This window comes from Phalacrocorax carbo, chromosome 5 (genome assembly GCF_963921805.1).
Source record: "Phalacrocorax carbo chromosome 5, bPhaCar2.1, whole genome shotgun sequence".
Classification (NCBI taxonomy): Eukaryota; Metazoa; Chordata; class Aves; order Suliformes; family Phalacrocoracidae; genus Phalacrocorax; species Phalacrocorax carbo.
The window spans coordinates 6081858-6106357 of NC_087517.1; the positions used below are offsets into that span (position 1 = coordinate 6081858).

General features: G+C 40.0%; 1 protein-coding gene across 1 annotated transcript in view; it reads left to right on the plus strand.

The window, feature by feature from the left end:
* The window catches only part of LRP1B (LDL receptor related protein 1B), a 761744-nt gene that overhangs the window by 372411 nt on the left and 364833 nt on the right, over positions 1–24500 (plus strand). Inside the window, exons 4-6 of the mRNA XM_064451033.1 lie at positions 9651–9770; positions 11161–11289; positions 19708–19965. Of these exons, the coding sequence (XP_064307103.1) occupies positions 9651–9770; positions 11161–11289; positions 19708–19965 (507 nt within the window). The remainder of the gene's footprint in view (positions 1–9650; positions 9771–11160; positions 11290–19707; positions 19966–24500) is intronic.

Consider the following 24500-nt stretch of genomic DNA (forward strand, 5'->3'; position numbering starts at 1 on the left):
GAAGTCTCTGTAACTTATTTTGGTTCATCTCACACCAAAGCACAAGGAACACTTGTACAGCCCATTACGATGTCCAGACTTTCCTATTGCTTTCCATTTTAAAAAATAACCAATGCAAGTACTATATGAGTACACCATGTCAGTCCTCAGTGTCTTATTTCTCCTCCACACCTGCTTGCTGCTTTTCACATCCAAAGGTTAACTGTACAGAGTCTTAGAACAGCACTTGTACGATACCGTAAAACAGCATCATGTGGGAGTTTACATTTGAGTGTCTGTCAATTATGACATTTAAATTCCTTTTTTTTCTTCATTTGGTGACTATAGCATGCATTTCCTATTCCCTACCGTTTGACTTTGCTTTCTGTTGAATTAAGATACAAGAGCTGGCTCTATTTATTGCCTAGGTAGATAGCTGACTAGTGCAAAAGTCTCGAAGGTGACATGCTGTATGCTTTGCCTGTAGAAATGGAGATTTACTGTGCAATGATGAACAGCCTCCTGCGTCCTGCCAACTCTGCGCAGCTGTCACTGCTGGAGGGAAGTCAGGGGTTAGAAAAGATGTTGGAGAAGGTGGCTATAGCAGCTTCCACAGCGAGCAATCACTGCCCGATCTGCCTTCCCACCACCGTCATGCCTGCAGGAGAAGGGAGAGGAAGAGAAAGCTCTTCCCCAGCTCTCTGTCTTGACCTTATTCTCTTCCCATTGCCACCTGCCCTCTGCAGATGAGATTTAATTGTACCCCCTCCTTGTTGCACACTTCAGGCTCCTGCAGGTTGAGGTGATGGCAGCAGGTCTTTGCAAGGAAGGGACAGCCTGTAGGATCCACAGATTCCATGAGGTTGTTAGGGACCTTCAGAGACCATCTAGCTGATTAACTCTCTGCTGAAATCAGGGTCATCTAGATAAAGTTGCCCAGCACCGTTCCAGTCAGGCTTTGAATATCACCAAGGATGGAGGCTCCACAACCTCTCTGGGCAACCTGTTCCTGTGTTCAGCCACCCTCATACTGAAAAAGTGTTTTCTTACGTTCAGATGGAAACCCCAGCAAGGCTTTTGGTGGGAGGGGCATAGGGTTCATACCTCTGGATTGTGAATAATTAAAAGCAGGCCTTAGTGAAAAGATGGCCTAGGAGAAGGGGACCTGCCTCATCAGGGACAGATTCCTCAAATGTATTTGGATTTCCAGAGCTCCCTTGAGAAGCTTTCTAACATCCCTTGCCTCCCCAAAACATGACTGAGTTTTTTTTTAACACCAGACCCTGCTCTGCCCTGCCACCAAGTTACATTTTTTTCTCTGCAAGCCTTCCTCAGGCACTGAAATCAATTTACTTATAAGGCTGAGAAATTGTGAGCCGACTCTGTAAATGCATTTTATATGACTAGGCCCAGCCCAGGTGGGGTGCTCTTGTTGACTGCCAGTCGTCTCTGTAGTTTATCCATTCTGCCAGTCTTTGTCAGCATTCACGAACTTCATTAGTTACTCCTTTCACTTCTGGAACATGGTCAGTATTGCCAGTCTTCATATCTAACTAGACACAGTTTAATGATGATTCTCTGTAACTCAGTGAACCTTCTTCAGTATGTATTCAATACTGTGAAAATATCGAAAACTTTAAACTCATTCATACAAAATTAAACAAATATGTGTGTTCTTCTTGTATGAAGGATATCTATTCTTCTAAATCTATGTCTTTTATTAAGATTAATAACTAGATAAATGTCTCTCTTTAGTTACGGAATCACTCACCGAGTTTAAATTTTCCCATGTGAGCTTCTCTTTAGCTTATGTTTGTGTATGGCAGCCAAGGTTTAACTAAGACAGCAAAAGGTCAAAATAATGAGCCATTTCCACTGGTGAAGCCAATATTTTACTACATGCCTACTGCCTGCTGATCTCATCTTTTCAAGTGTTTTGTGATGCTATGGTTGAAGAACACCACATAAAACAAATTGTTTTGAAGCTCAGCCAAATATTGTAGGTCAAGATTTAAGCAGGAAGAAATTTCAGTGCTGCATCCTTGAAAAATAAATTTATCCATGAATGTGGTAGAGAGATACTGTGTAGGTAATATTTTGAAGATGGATATACTCACATCTGAAAAGGAGTGCTGGCTGGGGTATGGACTTGGAAGACTTGATTTGCTTATTTAAAGTTTCTTGCAACATTCCTTCTTCCTTCTGTCTTCATTAGGTTGCAAATGGGGAGGGGGGGAAGAAAAAGATCTGACTTTTTAAAAATAATATCTTGTTTATCACAACCAGCCTGAACTTAGTCAGCAAGACATGCCCATTTTCACTGAACAGTAGTCATAGTAAGACACTTCTGGATTTGAGCAGACTGACAAGTGCATTAAACAAGATGTGTAATTTTCTTGTAATAATAAAATAGGCAACTACATTGTAATGTCCCTCTAAAATAATATATTAAGTTGTTTAGGAACTGATTGCCAACACATAGACAGTGATGTGTAGAAAGATCCAGTAGAGGGTTGAGATACATCGGGTAGAATTTATGACGTACAATCTGTGTGCCATTGTGCTTACCTTGAGCAGACACCTTCCCTATTTCAAGTAAAACTTTCTGCATCACTTGGTATTACAGACCAAGGTTTCCCAATGCGGTGACACCTTCTCATGGGGATGAGCTCTGATACAGTATTGTTGAGACAACTTTTTCGTATAAATGACAACTAATGTGACAGAAGCTGTGCTCAGCTTTTACACAACAGCTTTGTCTTTGTAACACTTGCTTAGGAGGTGGGACCCAGGATTACCCAGGTGTGCCTTCAGCCTCGGGTATCCACACCTCACACCCCATCAACCATTCCCCCATAGGATGCACCAGTCACTACATCTTGTGCAGTGTAAGCTGTTCTCATTTTGAATCAATATTGTTAGGAGAAAGGGTATTTTGTGGGCAGAGAATGCACATTAGAGTGTGACTCTTTAGCCTGATGATTGTGGTAACGGCAAAGGGTGGAAATACAACAGTCTCTTAACATGTTTTATTCAGTAGCTATTTTATGGAAGAAAATTCAGGAGCAGCCTGGTACCCAGGGCAAAACACCATTCTCAAGCATCAATTCTCTGCTTATGTCCTAGAAATATTGCTGTAACACTCTAGCCTTAGGAAAAGATTCTGCACTCTGGAGTTTAAGCAAATGGAGTTACCTACCAGCAGTCCAGGCTTATACATTTATGCTCTGTGAAGGAGAAGGATTGCAGTTATACCCAGGACTTACAATTTGGTTTAACTTGCTACAGGCAGTTCAGGATACAGGGTTTTTCAGTTCTCATTCTGGGTTATTGTTACCCTGTCTGTGCATTATACAGAAATCCTGCACTGCCTAACAGATCTCTGCAGCTAGGCAGCTGGAGCTGCCTTGCAGACCCTAACCGTAAATGTCTCAGTCTTTGCCACATCTAACTGTTAGCTAATTTTTCTAAACGGATGGTTTATTTTAGTGACTATTAAAAACCAACTGTGGTCCTGGGTTTTCCCAAGCCTCTTAACCCTGAGTGAGGAAGCAGCAGTGACTCAGCTGATGCCCAGATGCAGAAGCTGCAGCTTGACCTGGGCCGGCCATGGGAAACACCAGATAGGTGGAGGAAATGTTCATCTAAGCACTTGTTTAAGGGCAAATAGGAACCTTTTTTCTAGCCTAAGGTGCTGTTTCCCTTCTCTTCCCCCCATTTGAGTGTAATGGGGCGTATATTTTATGCTAGATATTGCATGTCTTTTCTTTTTTTAAATTTGACCCCTTCTGCTTCTCTGCTGAACTTTGACTGAGGTCACCCATAGTGGGAGTATAAGGCTATGAATCTGATCTCTGATTTCCATATCTCTCTTTCAGTGGTATATCTACCATAACACAGTTTGGGCCGAGGTGTGTGACGAAGATCATTACATTTTTGTCATTTCCTTTTACGGTACGATAGTCAAAACTAATAAAATGACCAACAAATGTAAGATAAAAAACATCCTGCGTCATTTCAGTCCAGCAATTGAATTCTATCAATCAAGCTACCCTTTTCTGTCAGAGAAGCAAACCGTAGGGCTTTATATTGCACATATAACATCAACAATAACAAACAAAAAACTTAGGCTAGATTACATTAGAGTGTCTAATCTGTAGAAGAATTGTACTTCATAAACTTGGAAAATTAACTAGAAAAGAAAAATAAGGCTTACAGCATATGTGTGATAGGAATAGTCTAGACATCAGTGTATGAATATTGAATCACAATACCCGAATACATAGCACAGTGATAAGATCAAGTAAATTCATGAAACACAAAGCTGCCAAAAAGAATATGAATATTGAAGAGAAATAAGAATATGTATGGAGTACAATTGGAATACTAGTTCAGTAACAAGCTCCCCGAAGTTTTCCTTTGGGTATGTTCCAGAGACAAAGAAAAAAGGATTAATCTTAGTTCCATAATGAAAAATTATGTTTTAACATAAGATAGTGTTGCTTGAAGAATATAGGAGTAGAAGGAACCTCCTGGGTCGTGAACATAGTTTCTGCTATTTCAGGGGCCTTTCCTTATGCTGTATTTTGTGGATCTATCATGATCCATGTCAAAAGCATTTATTTATTTTCTGTCCTTGCTGTTTCCATTCAAAGAGGAGTTCCAGAACCTGATTATGGTAATAGCTAAGAACCTTCTAATTTTCAGCCAGAATTTATTAATGGGCAATTTATACCCATTTGTACTTCTGCCAATAGCCCTTTAGCTTAAATTATCCCTTTCCTCGCTGTTGTTCCTGTGATATATTCATATACAGTCATAATTCCTCTTCGTTTTTTGTCTCCTGGCACTAATCAACACAGAAACTTGCAGTCTCCCCTCAGATGGCAGCACTCCATTCCCCTGCTCATCCCTGAGGCCATTCTCTGATCCTGCTCAAATGTGAGTTGATCCTCCAGGTATCCACTGGGGTGGGCAGTGCCACAAACCAGCTGCGTCCTGGACAAAAAGGACTCACGAGCATCCTGGCCCTTGATATCAGCACTTTCCCTGTGGGAAATGCTTATCCCAGTGCTCCCAGTGATGCATTTCCCTTTTTCCCAGCAACATTGCGCTGGTTGCCCTTAGTCATTCTCTGATGAACTATTTGACAAGGATCTCTTCTTGTTTTAAATTGTGAAATCCCGAACTGACAGCAGAAGCTTTGCTATTACTCCCTAAGCATATTATCTTGCACTGTGAACTATTAAACTTCAGCCAATTTCTTTTATTTACTTCAACTCTGTATCACTGATTATTATCAGCTTTATGTAATTGGTAATTTTTATTTTACAGAGTACTTAAAAGTTGTCTATATGCTGTAGCATATATTTTAATTACAAAAAAAAGCAGTGCAAGGTTTATCTATTACAGATGCACTTATGAAACATAATTGGGAACCCACTGCAGCCAAAAGGCCTTATTATTGTCCAAGTGGCTCAGAAATAATGGCATCTAAATGCATTTTGTTGGGTGGGAATCTAGTCCTTTCATCCTTTCAGGAAAGGCAAAGCTAACTGAGGTATCTTCATAAAACAACTCCTACTCGACATCCCCAAGAGCCAAAAAAGTTTCCAGTATAAAGAAAACGCAAGCTGAACTACTTTTCTTGTTAATAGAAACAGCCAAAACATCTGAGCTTGAGAACCTGGTGTGAATCTATTGTGAGCCTCATGTCAGCTCAGGAGGAAGTGACAGAAAGGATAGTCAGACCAATTGGTTAATCCTTTCATTAAAGAGCCATTCAAGAGATGATAGTTCCTTATATCATTTGTCTTGGATGAACTATGATAAGCAGTGTATTTCCTTGAACACAGAAGGAAAAAAATGAAGCCAGGATTTTATTAGTATGAAGTCCTGTGGGAGCAGTTTGTCCAAGGAGCTTACAGCTCCTCTGAGTCATTGCCAAAGGTATAGCACTTTAGGAGAGATGAGATCAGCCACATCTTTGCCTGACTGACTGCTCTCCTATGGGACCAGATACCTGGGAGTTTGAGGAATATGAAAGTCAGGAAGTGTAAGATTGACATGGGTGTCTTTGAGAAAGCAGGGGGGCTGTTGTAGAGCTGGAGCACAACTTTAGAGAGGCTCATTCATGGGGATGTAGGGAAGAAAAAAATGCTGCCCTTCATGTCTCCTGTGGGAGAAAGAAAACACTGAACAAAATGACCTAAATCAGAGCTGGATGAATTGTCAGTACTCCCTGAGCTTGGAGAAAATAGATCAACCTAAAGGCACTCACAGCTACTTCTGCTACCCTGTATTTCTGCAAATCTCATGCCTTGCTCTGCAGCTCCAAGTCTTGAATTGTGGGTCTCCTTGCAAGCTATAAAGCTCTGTCCTTTTGCTTTCCCTCAGTGCAGCTTATTCTTTTAAATCTTGCAGCAGAAATACCATGCTTTGACAAATTCCAAGCTTTCTGTAGCTGTGATAAAAGTGGAAAGCTCAGTGATGCTCATTCTTCACGGCCTATGTACTTTGTAAACCAATTCACACTGAGAAAGGGAGACCAAAGTGGGTGCAGAACTTTACACTGATCCGAAAGCAAGGTATGAAAGAACAAGAAATGAGGGTCCCTGGCTCTTATCTCTTTAAATTTCCTACCTGGAGCATTAAATATATCACTGTTCACTGCTTTATAATTTTTTTTTTTGCCTCTCACCTCTTCCCAAGAAGCCTGTTACAAATCTAACCAAACCATACACGTATACACCGTCTTCCATAGCATGTCCTTCAGTACCTCAAACATTGTCAGAGGCAAGCCGACTCAGTTTTCTTCCAAAGGTTTTTGGGATTGGTTACTTAAAATTAAGAAAGCAAAAGAACTATTAAAATAGAAGCTATATTTGCTTACCCTTGATGTTGTTATTCTTTTTTTGGCTTTTCCATTTGTGGATTCCGCTGGCCAGTTTAGCAGATCAGCAACAGAGCAAAAATGTTCCGGTGCACAAAGGTGTCTCTCACACAGGCAATAAGAAAGCTCTTCCCTGGAGCTGCGAATGGAGGCAAATTACTGCTGCAATAATCTGATGGATAATTTAGTGGGGGCAAAATGTTGGTTTGAAGTCAGAAACACATGGTGGTCAACAGTGCTTCTTATATGGATTTGTGGGGAAGTGTGGTGTGTTTGAGGAATTCCCAGCTGCCTGCCTGGCCAGCATCGCCCTCCAGGGAAACCGGTCAAAGTAGTTTCAGTGTAAGATTTGAGGCAAGTGGTAGGTTGCTTCTTTCCCCAGCTGGCTAAAATGAGAGAAGGTATTTTGTTTTTCTCACTGGTCCAGTTTTAACGGTCTCAAACCATTATTGTCAGTGGACCATGAAACATGTCTTTTGAGAAAACGTATTTGAAATTAATTCCTTAACTGATCAATAGCATCAGACAGTATTCACAATGAAGTGAATGTAAGGGCTGGCAGAAGAGAAGGAAGTGTAAGTAGAATACCTCCTCAGAGAAGCCTTTTCTAAAACGTAGCAGGTGGGATGAGGACACCGACAGGGTTGTGAGAGACAGCATGAAAAATAAAAAAGTGCAGAAAGAACGAGGGTTGAGATGTATGACAGAACTTATTTTTGGCAGAAATGGTCTATCCGCAGCACTTCAGTTATGCTTACTGTAAGGAAAATGCAACCTTTTTGTTGTTAAAAGCCACCCACATGATACTACAGTGATTTCAAATCAATGAAATGCAACAGCTTTTTTAAAAAATATGGCCAAATAGTCTGTTTTTATTAATTGTGCCTTCATGGTAAAGGTACTTGCGAATTTGTCGTTGCTGTCCCCCAGCAGCCTTAACTGGCTACGTGCAGGTCCCACTATTCTGGTTTAAGCTGCTGTCTGTCTGCATCCATTATGGAAAGAATGCAAACAAGCCAGGTCCCCTTTGTGCTCAGTTATCATCCGGTGAAAGCTCCTGGCTGTATAGCATAAGGCAAATATTTGAGGAAGAAAATTATAGGTTGTAAAGGATAGTTGATCCATGTTTGCTTAGAAAATGAAATGTATGTGTCGATTTGTTCAGATAGAAATATTAAATAAACAGATAGCACCTAATCAGCCTTGGTTCCAGCTCTGCACCTTGGCGTGCTGTCCCACTTCAGGTTACCTTTAGGGAAGTTTCCTGGTTTGCATTCTGCATGGGAATTGTTCTTGGAAAGGTGTAATAGATTTCAGGACTGGATTAGGGACAAGAAACCAACAAAGCAAGCTATGACCAAAGTATGTATTGTCTTCCTATTCACGAGGGCCCAAAAGGCAGAGAAATAACACACAAAACATTTGGAAAGTGGGCAGATTTAGGCAGTGGATGGTTTATCAGCGTCTAGTCAGTCTGTAGATTATGTGGATTACAGAATTTGAGGGAATGCCCTGTGATAATTGTGTGAAACCTCTTTGTTTTTAGAAGAGCTGCATTACAGTAAGTAGCAGCTTAGGGTGCCAGCCACATCCACTTTTCTCCCAAAATTTCAGCTTTATTTTGACACTGGCAGACGTTCCCGAATTGAAGCTCCAGGGCTCAGATGCTGATGCAGACTCTTCATCGTTTTCATTCTCCTCCCAAGTAGAATCTGATGAATGATCAGATGGATTAAAACTGCCCAAATATTGAACTACAGATTTTGCTTTTTCTTTAGAACATACCCAGTTACTTAAATCCAACCCTGTAATGGAACCTTTCTCTGTCCATTTGCAGGTTATTTTCTGATCCATCTACATATAGGTTTGAAAAATATCTTCAGATCAACTCCTGAAGCTGTTTTCCTCAATCCTTTTCTTATTTTCCTGGAGGGAAACCTGTTGTTGCTCATTAAAATACTAAGGTTTTGATCAGTAAAATTATTGATACATGTCATACAGCTTAGGCCTGGGAAGTGTTTGAGTTTTTTCAGTTTGTTTTTCTGCAGTTTCGTGCCAGAAATCGTTACAGCATATATTTCTACAATATTTCCTCTTGTTGTTAGGATCATGCCTTATGCTGATGGTATGTATTTAAGCAATAGATTCTTTGATGGACCTCAGTAGTAATGATATGCATTATGTCCACTGTTTGTCCAACATTATGTGTCCAATATTAAAATATTGAGCCAGAATGTGTTGCCATTGATTGCTGTGAAGGTTATGTGTGTATCAGTAAATCAAAACAAGCTTTAAAAAGATAGAAAATCAATTGATATGAGGAATAGAAAAGGCATAGACGTTGACACCTGTCTCATAACCTTGGCTGGTTTTTTTAACTACAGCCTAACTCTTTGAGCTTTGGTGGGTTTTCTTCCAAATCATTGCTTTGACTGAAAATGACTGATGTGCAAAAATTGGATGTCTAAGCAGAGCAACAGTACACCTCGATAATAAACTTGTGAGCAACTTTTGATAGAAATAAAATGCTGATTTCTGTTTATTAACATGCTGAAATGCAATTTGCAAAGCAAGCATTTTGCAATGTATTATGTGTCATATTTCCAAAAACAGCTAATATAAATGGTGGTGGTGTTTCCTTCCTGAGACATGCACTTACATATATATATATATATATACGCACACACACACATATATATATGTAAAAGTTTATAAAGTTTGCAGTTTAGGATTTATAAAAATATTTAATAACATTTTGCTCTAAATAATATTATTACAGAATTGCTACCCAAATGCCAGCAGAGGAACTGCCAGTACAAATGTGCCATTACCAGGAATGGCACCAGGTGTTACTGCGGAGATGGATATGAAACAAGCAGTGATGGAAGAAGCTGCACAGGTAAACAAGAAATATGCTGTGAGATTAACACCCAGGTTTCCTAATGGTTCCCTGGAGGCTGTCAGGGGCAGAGAGCCGGCGGTGGGCTGCCAGCTCTGGCCAACGGCAGGCTGGCCAGCGCAGCCGCTTCCTCGCCCGCCTTCAGAGGTGTTCGTCAGGAAGGAGCATGGGCTTGTGGGGCAGGCAGGGGGAAAGAATCCCCCTCCGAAATGAGAGTCAGGGCCTCCCTGCCGAGTCTTTGGTGCTTCCATGCCCCAGCAGTAGCTGTTGTTATGTTACTGGGAGGGAAGCATCCTCAGCCAGGCTGGAGGAGGCGGGGAGTGCTTCCCACTGCTCAGACAAGCTTACAGCTCCTCTGTGCGAGCAGAGCTCCAGACCTCACTACCAGGAGACCCTGTAGAAACTTGTAGCGTTTTGCCTTGTGCCCATAAAATCACACCAAGATTAGAATTTGATAAATGAACACTCCCAGATCATGCAGCTTATCTGGGAATGTTATTTCAGTGTAATTAATTGTAGACTGAAATTGGTGTTCTTTTCCATTTTTTAAATATATGACTTCTTAATTCTCTTATCAAGGTATTTGTTTCTTGTTTTATTTTTTCTCTTTCTATAAGCAGATTGGAGCTCTGTTGCCTTATGTGTGTGCTCATTACTAGTCACTCCTCTCTCCAAGTAATAGTGCTAAGCCAGATTCTTCATAAATAAAATTTATTTTAAGTTCTTTTGCTCTCTGGTTGCCATGTTTTGTGATTGAAAATATATCTGAGGAAATAATTTCAACAGCAGTTTTTTAAAATGTCGATCTATTACTTAAACCCTCAGCCACTGTTAAATAGCATACCTTGATTTTATGGTATTATGCCTATATATGCTAGTTGAGAAAATTGTTCTTTATATCTATTAGAGAAATATATAGTTTTTGATGTAGTGGATGCTGGTTTAATGTAGAAGTCATGACAGTTCATTTAAGGAACTATAAGACATTGCCAGCATAAATAGGTTGAGAAGGATAATCAACTGTTTCCTCTCTTGAAATGTTGCTTCATTCATCGACCCTGATAACTAGTGGTCTTTAGTATGAACAGGAACCCAAATGCCTCCCTAACGTGATGCAGCCTCTCTGTACTACTTGAACAAATGTAGGTTTCATCTTTTAAAAAGTAAAATCTATTAAACTTAAAACTCCTGGCCTTCTCTTTGGTTACTGGAATAATTTCAACATCCAACATCCATGATAAGGTCATGGCTTGAGAAGGGAGAAAACATAAACCATCATACCAAAATGACTTCACGACTTAAATTTTTCTCTATGAATTCTGATTTTTTGTCTGTATTAGTGTTTTTTTTTTTCTAATCATTTAACAAGATCTCATTAATGTCCCATTAGATTTGAATGAATGTAATACGTATGGAAGCTGTAGCCAATTGTGTATAAATACAGATGGATCATACACTTGCAGCTGTGCGGAGGGTTATGTCCTTCAGCCAGATGACAAATCCTGCAAGGCCAAAAATGGTAAGTTTTAACATCTTTTTATCTTAATGAAAATACTCTGTGTTTCGGTCCTATCTAGAGGATACATATGAAAAGATAGACAGATGAACACCGAAGAGATGGGCTTTCTTTCACTCTACTACAAAGAGCCACACAACAGCCCTAGAAAAAGTTCTCGCATATCACAAGAGTACTCCAAGGGAGATGTTAGAACTTATTATATAGTTATTATTAACTAAAGTGAAATACTCAATTCAGCCAAGATGAAAACAGGTCACAGTTTTCCTGTTAATAAATAAATCAAAGGTTTTCCTCACACAAACAAAATAGGGTGTTTACTCTGGGAAGACTAGGGAGATATTGAGAAGACAGAGGAAATGATCATGAGGTAATTGTACCCTTAGGATAAAAAAAATATATGAGATTGCTTTGTCCTTACAATATCCCAAGAGGTGAATTTTGGGATATACATATTCACACTTGGCTTTTCGTTGCTTAGTGCATGTTTTGATTAGTAATAGCCAGTTGGGTATTTGAGGAAATAAGTGAATTGTGTTTAATGAAGAGGGATTGTACACGGTATTTTCTTATTCAGCATATTGAATTAACAATGCTTGTATATAAAAAACCCAGAATGTTCCTTCAGCAATTATTCAACATCCACAATGGTTCAATGCCCAAGTATAAACCCATGTTTGTTACATATTTTTTGAGTCTTCCTTTTTGTAGTTATTTTGCCATCAGAAATAAGGAAGTTCTACTGGGTTTTTTGAGGCTTGCTTACGTAAAAAGCATTGCTAAATATGATGTGACTTAAGCACCAGTATGAGTTACCGAGTTTCTTTTTGCTTGGACTAAGTTTTGTATTGATCCAGACAACATAGATGAGCAACTGTTTTAAACTCCACAGCGAAGTATTGTGAGACAACAAGGTCCAAACAAAGTAAAAGTATTTTAATATTCTTCTTCCTCCACTACATGACAATCAATAACGCAGTTCTAGATCAGGAAATCCTCATGGTGCCACTACTGGGCTTGAGATGAGCCTTTGAGTTTCCCGTCTTAGATCCAGCAGACCGTGTAACAACTGAGCATTGCAGTTAGCTGTCAGTGCCTTGGAGGTCTTGATGCAATAGATGAGATTAACAGAGAAGAACTACTCCTCTGTCTTTCTTAATACTTCATCATGTTTAGTTTATGGTAGTTTTCATCTTTTCTGTTATTTTCAGAAGGGAATCACTGGTCATTACTCCGAGGAGTCACTGCAGAACAGGACAAAACAAGGTCATGGTGCTGCAAAGAAATAAGTGTTGCTCATTACATTGGTTTTTGGTTTTGTGCGTAAACACAACTTTCCCTTGAATTAACACTGTATGAAATTATCAATACGATGGATATTTGGGTCAAATACTTCATAGGGCACAGAGGTCAAAAAGACACCTGGCACAGTAATGAAGGTAGGGTTATTGCAGAGCTCCCCAGAGCTGCAATGACTTGGAATAGCTTATGTTGCTTTACTGCGCCTGACTTATAGTGTGGAAAATAGTGAAGTGGCAGGTTGCTTTCCTACACCCTTACCATTACATTCTTAGCTTCACTGATCATACAAGCTGCGTATCACAGGTTTCTGCCTTGTAGGATGAGGTTTGAGCAGGGGGAAAAGCAAAGTGTGGCCTTGCACAAATAGCCTGGTGAAAAGTGTCTAAAATGTGTAATGGATCACAAGTCAAAAATAGGTTCCTCTCTTCTCACTGGGCAGGGGAAGAGGCACTACCCTGGTATGTATATAAGTAGAATTATTACTTCTGAGACGTATGAAGTAATCCTGGCACTTATGCAGTGCTGGGAAGTCTTCAGCTGGGGTATGACACCCAGGGAGGGGCATCCGACAAGGCAGCTGTGGATCAGTAGAACAAAATCCATGAAAAAAAAATGTCTAAAGAAAAAGAAAAAAGAGCACTTTGAAAAATAGTCAACCTTTTTTTATTTTCACAGAATAGTGGGGGTTGGAAGGGACCTCTGGAGATCATCTTGTCCAACCCCCCTGCTTGAGCAGGCACACCCAGAGCAGGGGCACAGGGCCGCGTCCAGGCGGGGGGTGAATATCTCCAGGGAAGGGACCCCACAGCCTCCCTGGGCAGCCTGTGCCCCTGCTCTGGCACCCGCACAGGGAAGGGGTTTGTCCTCATAATCAGGTGGAACTTCCCATGTTCAAACTTGTGCCCATCGCCCCTTGTCCTGTCGTTGGGCACCACTGAAAAGAGTCCAGTCCCGTCCTCGTGACACCCACCCTTCACATATTTATAAGCACTGATGAGATCCCCCCTCAGTCTTCTCTTCTCCAGGCTGAACAAACCCAGGTCTCTCAGCCTTTCCTCATATGGGAGACGCTCCAGTCCCCTGAGCGTCTTGGTAGCTCTCTGCTGGACTCCCTCCAGTAATTCCCTGTCTTTCTTGAACTGGGGAGCCCAAAACTAGACGCAGCACTCCAGATGTGGCCTCACCAGGGCAGAGCAGAGGGTGATGATAACCTCCCTCGACCTGCTGATCCCACTGCTTTTAATGCTACCCAGGATACTGTTGGCCTTCTTGGCCACAAGGGCCCGGTGCTGGCTCAGGGTCACCTCGCTGCCCCCCAGCTCTCCCAGGGCCTTCTCAGGGGAGCTGCTTTCCAGCAGGTCACCCCCAGCCTGTGCTGGTGCGTGGGGTTGTTCCTCCCCAGGGGCAGGACCCTGCACTTGCTCCTGCTGAATTTCATGAGGTTCCCCTGGGCCCAGCTCTCCAGCCTGTCCAGGTCTTGCTGAATGGCAGCACAGCCTTCTGGTGTATCAGCTGCTCCTCCCAGCTTGGTATCATCAGCGAACTTGCTGAGGGTACTCTCTGTCCCTTCATCCAGGTCATTGATGTCTATGTTGAACAGGACTGGAGCCAGCAGAGTCACCTGGGGAACACCATGAGTTACAGGCCTCCAACCAGAGGATGCTTTTTAAAAGCCTAAAGAAAATAAGAATGGAAAGAGCAAGCTATCCACTTTGTCTATGTTTGACAAAAGTAGCTGTCAAATAGATAAAAGAAAATGAGCTAAGTAATATTCTGCTCTGTGTGTAAAAGCTAGGAAAGCTAAGAAGCAGCAGTAAACATTTAGGTTAGGTTAGGCATTATGTAAAGCTTTCAATGGTTGTAACAGCAGATCTTCTAAGAATATGAATTGCCATCCACGTCGAGATCCACGGCACAATACACAACGCCAAACTATCGGCCCTTTGACACATCTTCTTTGCCTCTCTTAATTGTGTGGGAGGTTTCTGAGTATGTATGAGTAGAGGAGTGGCAGTCGTGGTGGAGGCCACAGTCACCGAGGATGCTGAGCAGGTGACGTGTTTGTGAGCACAGGTCTGGAGGAGCCCTCCCTCGCTGTGGGGGACGTGTGGGGTGGCCACTGGAGGTCACCTGCAGCTCTTGCACAGCCTTGGAGCCCATCCCCGCACAACCTGGCTTCCATATGTGGTATGGTACAATTAGCAAAGAAGTTCACAAAAGCTACTTTTTTATTACCCTTCAGGCAGCCAAATGCTTGGCTGTTAAGGTGCTAAGGTTTATCCCTCATTAAATTCTGCATTTTCTTCCTCAGCTCATTTAAATAACTTTGGAGCTGGAAACTTCTAGCTGCACAGTACCTTTGGGGAGGATGTTAAAATAGGTATCAAAACAGCTAGGGGCACACTGTGGTTTTTTCCAGACTTTTTAACCACACTTTCTTTTATGAATAAAGTAGCAGTTAATGACTTCTTCCGAGGTGAAAATGAAACAAAATATAGCTTTGCTGAACAAAGTTTTAGAACTTCTTTGTTTACCAAGTTTGTATACCTATATCGCAAGGCCTGCATTCGATGAAAAGAATATTTAACGAAACAAAATGACAGAATTGGAAATCTTTAGCTGAGGGAAAAAAGCTCATCTTTCTTCCAAAAGTTCCTGGTATGTTTTATATCTCCATAGTCTACATAGAGAGAAATGCCATGTGATAAGAAACATTTGTCGTTTAAATAAAGCAGGATGAACTGGTAATGATTAAAGCAAAAACACTTTTTATCTGATACGTAGTAAACATTCAGCATTCTTAAATTCCTTTCACAACACAATTTTCTTGTAAAATATCGCATAACTCAGTTTTGAGGTTTTAGATATAAAGCGGCCCATTTGTGGGGCATATTGTGGATAAACATTGAAAATTAATTTCAAAACAAAATTGGACTGCGTTTTATTCAGCACTACTAAGTATGTTTCAGACTTTTATACAATACATGTATTGCTAAGAGCAAAGTACTTATAATTGACAATGCATACCTCAGGAGAAGGGTTTTTAAGCTGCTTGTAAACATTGAATTCTGGTTTTTATCCTTTTCATATGGTTGTAGTGAATTAAAAAAAATTGCTTCCATTTCTGAAGCCTTTTTTCCAGAGGAGAAGTAGGACTGTTGGCAGAGCAAAACACCTGAGTTTCTGATTTGTTGTGACATCACTTATTGATCTGTATTTTAGACAAGATCAGGGAGGGGGGAAATGCAAGTCTTTCATCTTTTCCACCACTCTATCTTAAACATAATTCAAAGGAAGATGCTTTCATTTTAGTCAAGAGGGATGAATCATAAAACTTTCCTGGATTAGAGAGCTGTTCACTTCTTATCTTACCTATAAAATGAAGAAAAAAAAAACAACCTCCTGAAAAAATAACACACATGATGTCCAGTTATTTGAAAAGCTGCTGTCAGCCTACTGTAACTCATCCTAGATCTGTCCACTAAAGTTTCAAGCTTTGTAGATTCTGTTCTTGAGAAACAGACAGGCAGGTTTGGGGAGGGAGAAGGCATGTGCTTTGGTTGTTTTTTCTCTTTTCTGTTTTTCATCTGCATTACACAATACAGTAAGATGCTTTAATATTTTTTTTTTTGGTAGGAACTTTTAATATTTGTTGTATAGTTTTATCATTAAAATAATTTTACCCTTTTTTTAATAAACAGTTATAAAATGAGCCTTTAACTGAGCAATACTGAAATAAGCAGGTTACCTACCCTACTGTGAAGAAACATGATTAACTGACTCAATTCATTTAATTATTTCATGTATGGGCTGCTTGAAAAATATAATGTCAAGCTCAGTAATCTGGTTTCTGGATAAGTTCTGCCAGAACGCAGATGTATTTTTAATGTTTAATAGTGCCTGCTGAGCAGAACCTCTTAGCAGTGCCACAAGTCCTTACCATTCCTTTGTCTGCAGCCAGGTTTGATTAGAACTGTTGCTCAGGAGGTTTGACGCTAATTCTCTTTCAGAATTCCCTTATGTCTTAGACATTTATACAAAAATACAACCTTTCTCCGGAGTTTAGCGAGGTATTAAATCCTCCTTATAGGTTTCAATAGGTCAGTTCAAAACAGTGCAAGAAAGGATACAGTTCCCTATTGCAACCGCAGACAATTGAAGAACCATCCTGGCTGCAAACAGCTCCTGGGTAGCTGCCTCCTCCTGAAGGCTTTATAGATTGCAGAGAGAGGAAATATCTTACTTACCACAAAGTGTAAGAGCAAAAATAATACTAAAAGATTTGTCACGCTGCTGCTGGTTGGGAAAGGAGTGACTGAATCCAGAATTAGTTAGTGGTGTTTTTTTGTGGGAAGGGAGAAGGGGAGCACAGAGCTGTTAGATGGAAAAAGAATCCTGAAACTTAGCAGGATGGAGATGGAAACACACCTTTTGTACCAGTCTGGAAACAATCAGGGGTGAGCGGGTGATAGAGAGAGACGCTCTTAAGCCTGGCTCTCTTCTTTTGATGAGTAGCAGAAGGTTATAAGAAAGGGGAGGAAGAGAGGTTTACAGCCACCTGTTGACTGCAAATGGACCTACCTGGCAGATATCAAATAAAATTGCTTACTAAGAAGACAACTGCCTTCTCTTTTAGAAAAAGACAGACTAGGGAGCCTCACTCGTGGCTTACATCACAAGACGCTGTTTCACAAATAAGTTCAATCCCTTCAGTTGTTAGAGACCTTCTGAAATTTTTAAAAAATTCACATGTGTGGATATGACTGACACATTGGTGGAAGCCAGTTTGAGGCAGAGGAGGACAGTCAGTAAGCTCAGAAAGTAAGCTCCAGAAGTGTGGTTTTGCAGATGTCAGTGTGGGATGTACTGGGTAGGGAAAAAGTATGTTACAAGGGAGAGTATACATTATGGAATGAGAAACAATAGGAAAAGAATACATGAAATCCACCTTAGAAAATAAAAGAAGATAGTTCCAGAGAACAGAACTTAATGCCTACTTCTGTGGATTTGAGTGAGACCACTGAGTACTGCATTCACTGTAGCATTTTTTCCTCTTTAATCAGACTTGCTGATGAAGTATTATTTGTCAAATCCTTTTATTTATGCAATTTTTTTCTCCATTTAGACAGCTGAAATTGCTTAGAAAAATTTTGAAAACTTTATTAAGTAGAATGTTGATTGAAAGTACTCGATTTCAATACAGCATTTAAACATTGATTTATTCCTTTGAATACAAGCAGATTACACCGGGGTGAGAGCTCTTGACTTGGCAACACAAATATTTTTCACATACGCTTGCAACTGCAGTGTGAGTTTCTTCATTTTATGGTAATTTTTTACAAAATACAACATCCAAAAGTTTGCCCACTTGACAACACTATTTAATTTAACAACTGAACGGGACAAGTAGATGTTGTAGTGGTGTTGACCACGTTGCAAAGGACAACTCGCGGTTAAGTAATCACATGAACATACCTCATGCCAAAATTAGGCATCACTGTTATTCCAGTTAAACCTGAAGCAGTTTTTAGGGTCACCATATCTTCCTCTCTCAGAGAAGCTTCTCACAAGGTCCTGCATCAGCTCAGGCTCGGATGGAGCAGGACTCTGAATGCCGAACAACATGTACTAGAAAGGGAATTTTTCAGGAAGTGGTTTCTCTATCCTCTGCCCTAAACATACATCTGCCTGATTTTTTTTTCAAGCCAATTCACATAATATTTTATGTCAACAGCAGTTCTTCATTATAAATTGAATAGAGGCAACGTTACCCTACTGTTTCTAATGAAGGAGTTCTTCCCAGGAAAAATAAAAAAAAACCAAACAAAACCAAACCCTAAACCCAGAAACTGCTGGCGTATGGTATTGATATAGATGTTCCCTGACAGTTCTGGATTAACTGGGACCTTATTTCAGTTTAAAGTACTAGTCTAGATCTAGAACAAGATGTCACTCAATTTCAGCAGTGTATGAAATACGCCACATATAACAGACCCCTCATTATAGGGAGACTAATATTCATTTGCCGTTGACTAAGTCAGATGCATAATCTCAAACCAGCCCTGGATGTTCGAGACACTAATGCAATTACAGATACATCTCAAGCAAGAACAGCTGCTTTTGTGCCCAATAGCACCCATCAAAATGCTAAAAATGTTTTGTCTCAATGACAGGTGTTTGTTCCTCTGTGTGGATAACTTCACTTTTTAAAGTTTTACCTTAAACTGAAACATTCCGTATTTTAAGATACATATTCTTACTATGGGGGTATTATTGTTTCCTTCATTATTCGCACAGTGCTCAAGTATTTCTATAAATTACTAGCAGGACTTCTAGGTGAAATGGTTGCAACTTGAAGTGACAACACTTTAAATTCCATATAGTGCCTTAATATGAATTGCTTCTTCATATTTTTTGTTTGTTTCTTTATGGTGACACTAATGATAGCCCAATGGAAACCAGACATTCTCTGTTCCCTTCTCATTGTCAGGAAACTCCTTTGCATGACGCTTTCTCCTTTATAATGAATGGCATTAAGCCTGTCATCTGTATGACGTAGCCAGGTTTCATTGCTTTGGGTTTTTGTTAGGTTATTTTTTGTGTTGGTTTGTTGTTTTGGTTTTTTTTTTAGCAGCATCTGCTCCTCAGTTTTTGTCTTATTTTACAGACTCTAATATGAAAACTACCCTACTATTTCATGTGTACTCATAAGTTCTACAGATTTTCCTGGCCTTGATCCCTGAGTTCCCTTCCAACCTGTGATTCTGTGATTCATTCTTTTAGAAATGCCAGTAATCTGGATAGAAATAATTTGCATAACTTGTATTTCATTTTATGACTTAGGCATGAAAAATGTTGCAATAATGATACTTGGAATTAAACAGAAGCTGTGGGGCTAGGTTAATTAATTTTCTTTAATGATGTGAACCATTAGAACAGCAGGATAAAATAGACTAATAATTTGGAATATATGATAGTTACGAAAATAAAAACAAAACCAATTTATTATATCTTTTAAAACATGCAGGTAAGAACATTAAAAACTACATTAAAACAGAATAGATAAATATGTTATACGCAGTCTGTTAACTCTTTTAATTCACTTTACTTTGTTTACAGAGCCTGCTGATAGACCTCCTCTTCTTCTGATTGCAAGCTCTGAAACAATTGAGGTATTATATCTTAATGGAAGCAAAGTGTCTGCCCAAACTCCTGTAAAAGGATCTGCAATTTTAACACTAGACTATAGCTACAAAGAGGACAGAATTTGTTGGATTGAATCAAGAGATCTTTCAAGTCAGCTGAAGTGTACCAAAATAACAAAAGCTGGGAAGCTAACAGATGAGTGGATAATCAACATTGCTCAGTATCTTCACAGTAAGTATTTGAAAGTGTTTTAGCAAAACAGTGGTGTCTGTCTTGGCAAACTGTTGCAGGAGCCTTCAAAAGTATTTTGGGGCTCTGTTGAAAACAGTCTTAAGGCATTAAATATTGCAACTCAGACTGAAACACTTTTATGCTTCTCACTCATATATTATTTTTTCAGTATGAGTTGCAATGTTTATATGTATGCGAAGTTTTTAAAGGTGTGCATTTTTATAGACTAAATATAATACGTGGAAGTTACAAAAATAGCAGTGCAGCAGAAAAAATGTAAAATGCTTCCTTTATCTGGCAACGTAGTGCTACATAAACTTTGAAAATGATTCTTTGCTACTGGGGCAATATTAACAATGAATTAGAGAGGCACATGCTTGTCACATTTGCTGTCAACTATCATAGATATGTTAGTTCTTGAAAATAACAAAATATTTCCTGACTTACTGGAAATAAATTGCTGCCCTTTTTTGCAATTAAGAAAAATAGATTTAAAATACCTAAGCTCATCATACTGAATTAGTCTTTGGCATTACAGCCTTATTTCTCAATCAGCTTTTCAACTTGTGGAAACCTGTTATCTTCTGAGGGTGGTGTTCATCTACTTACACATTCTCATGTGAACAGACCGTAAAATAGCATGCAGTCAAAAAAAAAAAAGCAATTTTCTTCATCTTTCACAGAAGGGATGTCCACAGATCAGCTTATAAACCACAGTGCTGAGGAGTGCAATGGTGGCGCTAATAACAGGCTTCTAAAAACTCTAAACGCCTGCAGCGTTGCCTGGGGTTGGTGTGACCCAAGGGCAGGTGACCTGGCAAAGATGTGGTCATTTCTGCAGAATAAGGGGTTGGTTTTTTATGTTTTTAAATCTATTTTACTAATTATATATTTACTAGAATAGAAAATTAAAATAAAAAAAAATAGTGTTTGGCATTTGTTTTTTTTATTCACCACTTATCGTGACTATTGTACTTTCAGAGGACTCTCTTATCCCAAATATAAATTATAGTTTTTTTCTTTGCCTTCTGCCGATTTTATTCAGGGTTTCCTTTAATGTTGTATATTAGAGTGCTTTTCTTACTTTATCTATCTAGAGGTCTAAAAACCTTGGTGATGGTATTTGATTATGTTTTTTTAATCCAGTCTGTTATTGATATTTTATTTTCTTTTCCATTTAGTAAGTACAATCACATTAACTATGGCGCTTATCAAAAATTGTTTTGTATCAAACTGTATGTGTGTCTGTTCTGTCACTTATCTTCATCAGAGTGGACCTTAGTGCTACATTTTGTAGTTCTACACCAGTTCTCTCCTGCGTTCCTCTCTCCCTGTCTCTGCATGTGAAGAGAATTGCTAATGTCAGTGGTGTTCAGATCTGCATTAGTGCATCTGTTTGCAAAATTAAGGCTGTATGATGGGTTTGAAATTAACACAGTGCCTGGAATTAATGAGCTAATCATTTTTCATAGTGCTGGTACACATCAGCCTGTGGTCTCTAATGTTTTTCTGAAACTTCACTGTAATCATTCAGTCTTGTTTAAATGAAGAATAGAAATTCCCACGGACTTGTTCCAACTTGTTTAATTTTGATTCAGAAAATAGAGTTTGGAGACTCAGAGGAACATTGCTTGGAGTCAGGTTTGAAGCTCTGGGTGTCAAAATCTAGCACGTTTAGCTGCGGTGGTGTTTTTCCCAGGCACACACATCCACAGATGCTCTTCTTGGGTTGCTGCAGTGGAGCAGCTTCAGGCCCCGTGGTCAGGGCATGCCTTCTCAGAGGGACAAGCACTGTGAAAGCTGCTTTCATCCCGCTCGTGCTCACAGCTTGCAGTGACCAGTCTCAACTGACTGGGGCACCTGAGGCATAAGACAGCACAGACAACATGCTGCTCCGTATGGGAATAATAACTTCCAGGGATTCAGTCAGAACTCATCTGTTGCAGATTTGTTGGTTGGTTTTGTTCTTTGTTGTTTGTTTTTTTTTTTAACCCAGTACTCAGTGCAGGAATTATCCACCTGTTTAATATCTTCTCTTCCTGATATCTCTGGAGTTATTTCTGCAAGGACATGGCAGGACGCTAGTGTTACTCTATCTGTTATATATGCCTGCAAACATGTATAGGTCATTTTGTGGCTCCTGCAAAACTGAGTTTTAATTTTAAATTCTTCCTTTTCTTCCCTCCACCATCTGTTACCCATCAGGTGACTTCTGCTGTTTCTCTTCATTACATAGCACTAATCTGATGAGGCAAATTAATGTATTTTAACTCTTTGTCAAGAATTTCAGCCTGAGCATTTTCAAGTGAAATTGCATTCTCTGGCAGCTCAGGCCGAATAAATGGTCATGCTCATGGAGTTACTAGCATAGAAATGGAAGGTCTGTTCTTCATAGAAAACTTTTTTGGTTTTTTTTGTGGTTGTGTGTAAATGGAAAGAGGATATTCCTAGAAGTATTAGGGGGGAAGAAAAAAAAGAAAAAGTGTCCTTAGCAGTGTTTGTGGAATTTTATTTTTTTTTTTATCATCCCACTATTCTAATCTGTTCCTTTTGTTACTGGAATAAAAGACTTTATCTATATATGGCACAAAAAGGGGTAGAAAAGTGAGTTATACAAAGTGATTGGGACTGCTTGAAGTGGACTTATTCAAAGTGTGTGTTTTAGTGGAGGCAAGTAAGTAAGTTTTGTAGTTAGGAACTAAGAAAGTAGATCATAGTTTAAGATGAAAGACTACATTTAGGAAAGCAGAGTCTCTGAAAATTACTTCCTTTTCGCAGTAGGTGATACAGAACCAGCTGTAGGTAGTGACCATATGATTTGGATTCACAGAAAAAAATATATTACAGTCCCATAGTATCTAGCACTCTGCCTCAAAAGACAGTCTAATATGACTTCATTTTGGTATGCACCTGTCCCAGGTGGATACAACCACACTCCTTTGAAAAGCTGTGTTATCTTGGTCTGCATCTCTACCTTCTTCTGCATAAGGGTAAAGAAGGTGGAGAGGCTGATCCTGCACGCAGGTGGCACGTGCCGTGGAAGAACAGGGTGCACTGCAGTGATGGCATTCCTTGTGCTTAGCTATTAAGCTGGTTTCAGGCTTTTAAGATTTATTACACCATGGATAGGTTTTGTTAGGTAGGTTTATCCTTTTAAATAAGGATAGGTTTCTATAGGCATGGTAATGTCAGCACAGACATTCTTGTCTTAGCCAAGCCCAGGCATAGGCATATTGTTTCATCTTTGTCTTTTTAAGACCTAGAAGTTTTTGGAAAAGAAGGTGGAAAACTTCCTTTTGGAAAGATTTAGGCAGACAGTGTGGGAGCCAAACAGGCTTTCAGGGAAGATTCTCATGTAAGGCAGGCTTGTGCAACCACTGCCCATAATTACAGGCATGCTCCTTGACACTTTATACTAGCTCACAGTCCACTTCCAGTTAGCAGAGCAAGAATTCCAGGAACAATCACTTATGTAAAATGCTACCACTAGGACCAAACTAGCAAAAATTCTTTTTAATGGCACGAAGGTGGAAAATCTCTCACAGTTTTCTGTCCTTCCAAACTGTGATGTGCAATCCTATACTAATGCTCTTGTGCATTGGAGACAGGGAGCAGCAAGAGCAGCATCTTCTGGATAACAGAGGCATTTTGTGTCTTATTCATTACAAATACCAAGCACTTTACATGCTCTCCAAACAAGCACCAAACAGCAGAGCCTGGGGTTTAGCCACCGTTCTTCTGCAGAATATAACAAAATCTCTTCTGGGATGATGCTTCAGAGCCTGATATTTTCTGCTTGGTTGATATTTGATTCAGGTTTTCTTGCCATTCAGTTATCACAGTACACCAGCACAAATCCTGCAATGCTTGTGTTCAGTTTTGCCACCTTGTGGTGTTTAATCCCTCCAGACAGTTGATCCTACCTTGCCTTGGAAGGCACTCAGGCTTTTCTTTTTGGCAGATGCGCTTGTACAGGACCGATCTGGATGAAAAGAAAGATCTTGTTTCTTCTGTACTCATTCAGTTTTAACCTAGCTGCCTTCCCTAGCCTGCCCCACCACAGCACGTGGGAAGGGTCGCTCCAAGGTTGGAAGCAGGTGATGGCCATGGAGGGTTGGTAGTCTCCGGTGGGGAGAAGTATTTCCCTCTCTGCTTGTGGAACCCAGCACCTTCTCCTTGCCCTCACAAGCACAAGCAAAAGCTGACTTTTTGTCTCTCCCACTTTTTGGGTGTGGTTGTTGTGAAGACCATCAGAGAGCCCAGAGGATTTGACCAGGATCTAACAGTGTCTGGTTATATTCCCGTTTTCTTCCTTGGTTTTGGTCCCCCTAATTGGACCACCCCACCCCCTGATCTAAAACACTTCCTAGCAGTGATAAACTACAACTGCTAGTGCTGTGTTCAGAATAGCTATAATCATTTATCTTGGCATTGATGAGGCTCGATCACTGAAGGAAACACTAAGTGCCAGGGATGGGGCTTTTGTCAGCAACCTTCCTGCGAAGTTCCTGTGAATATTCATGAGAAGTCAAATC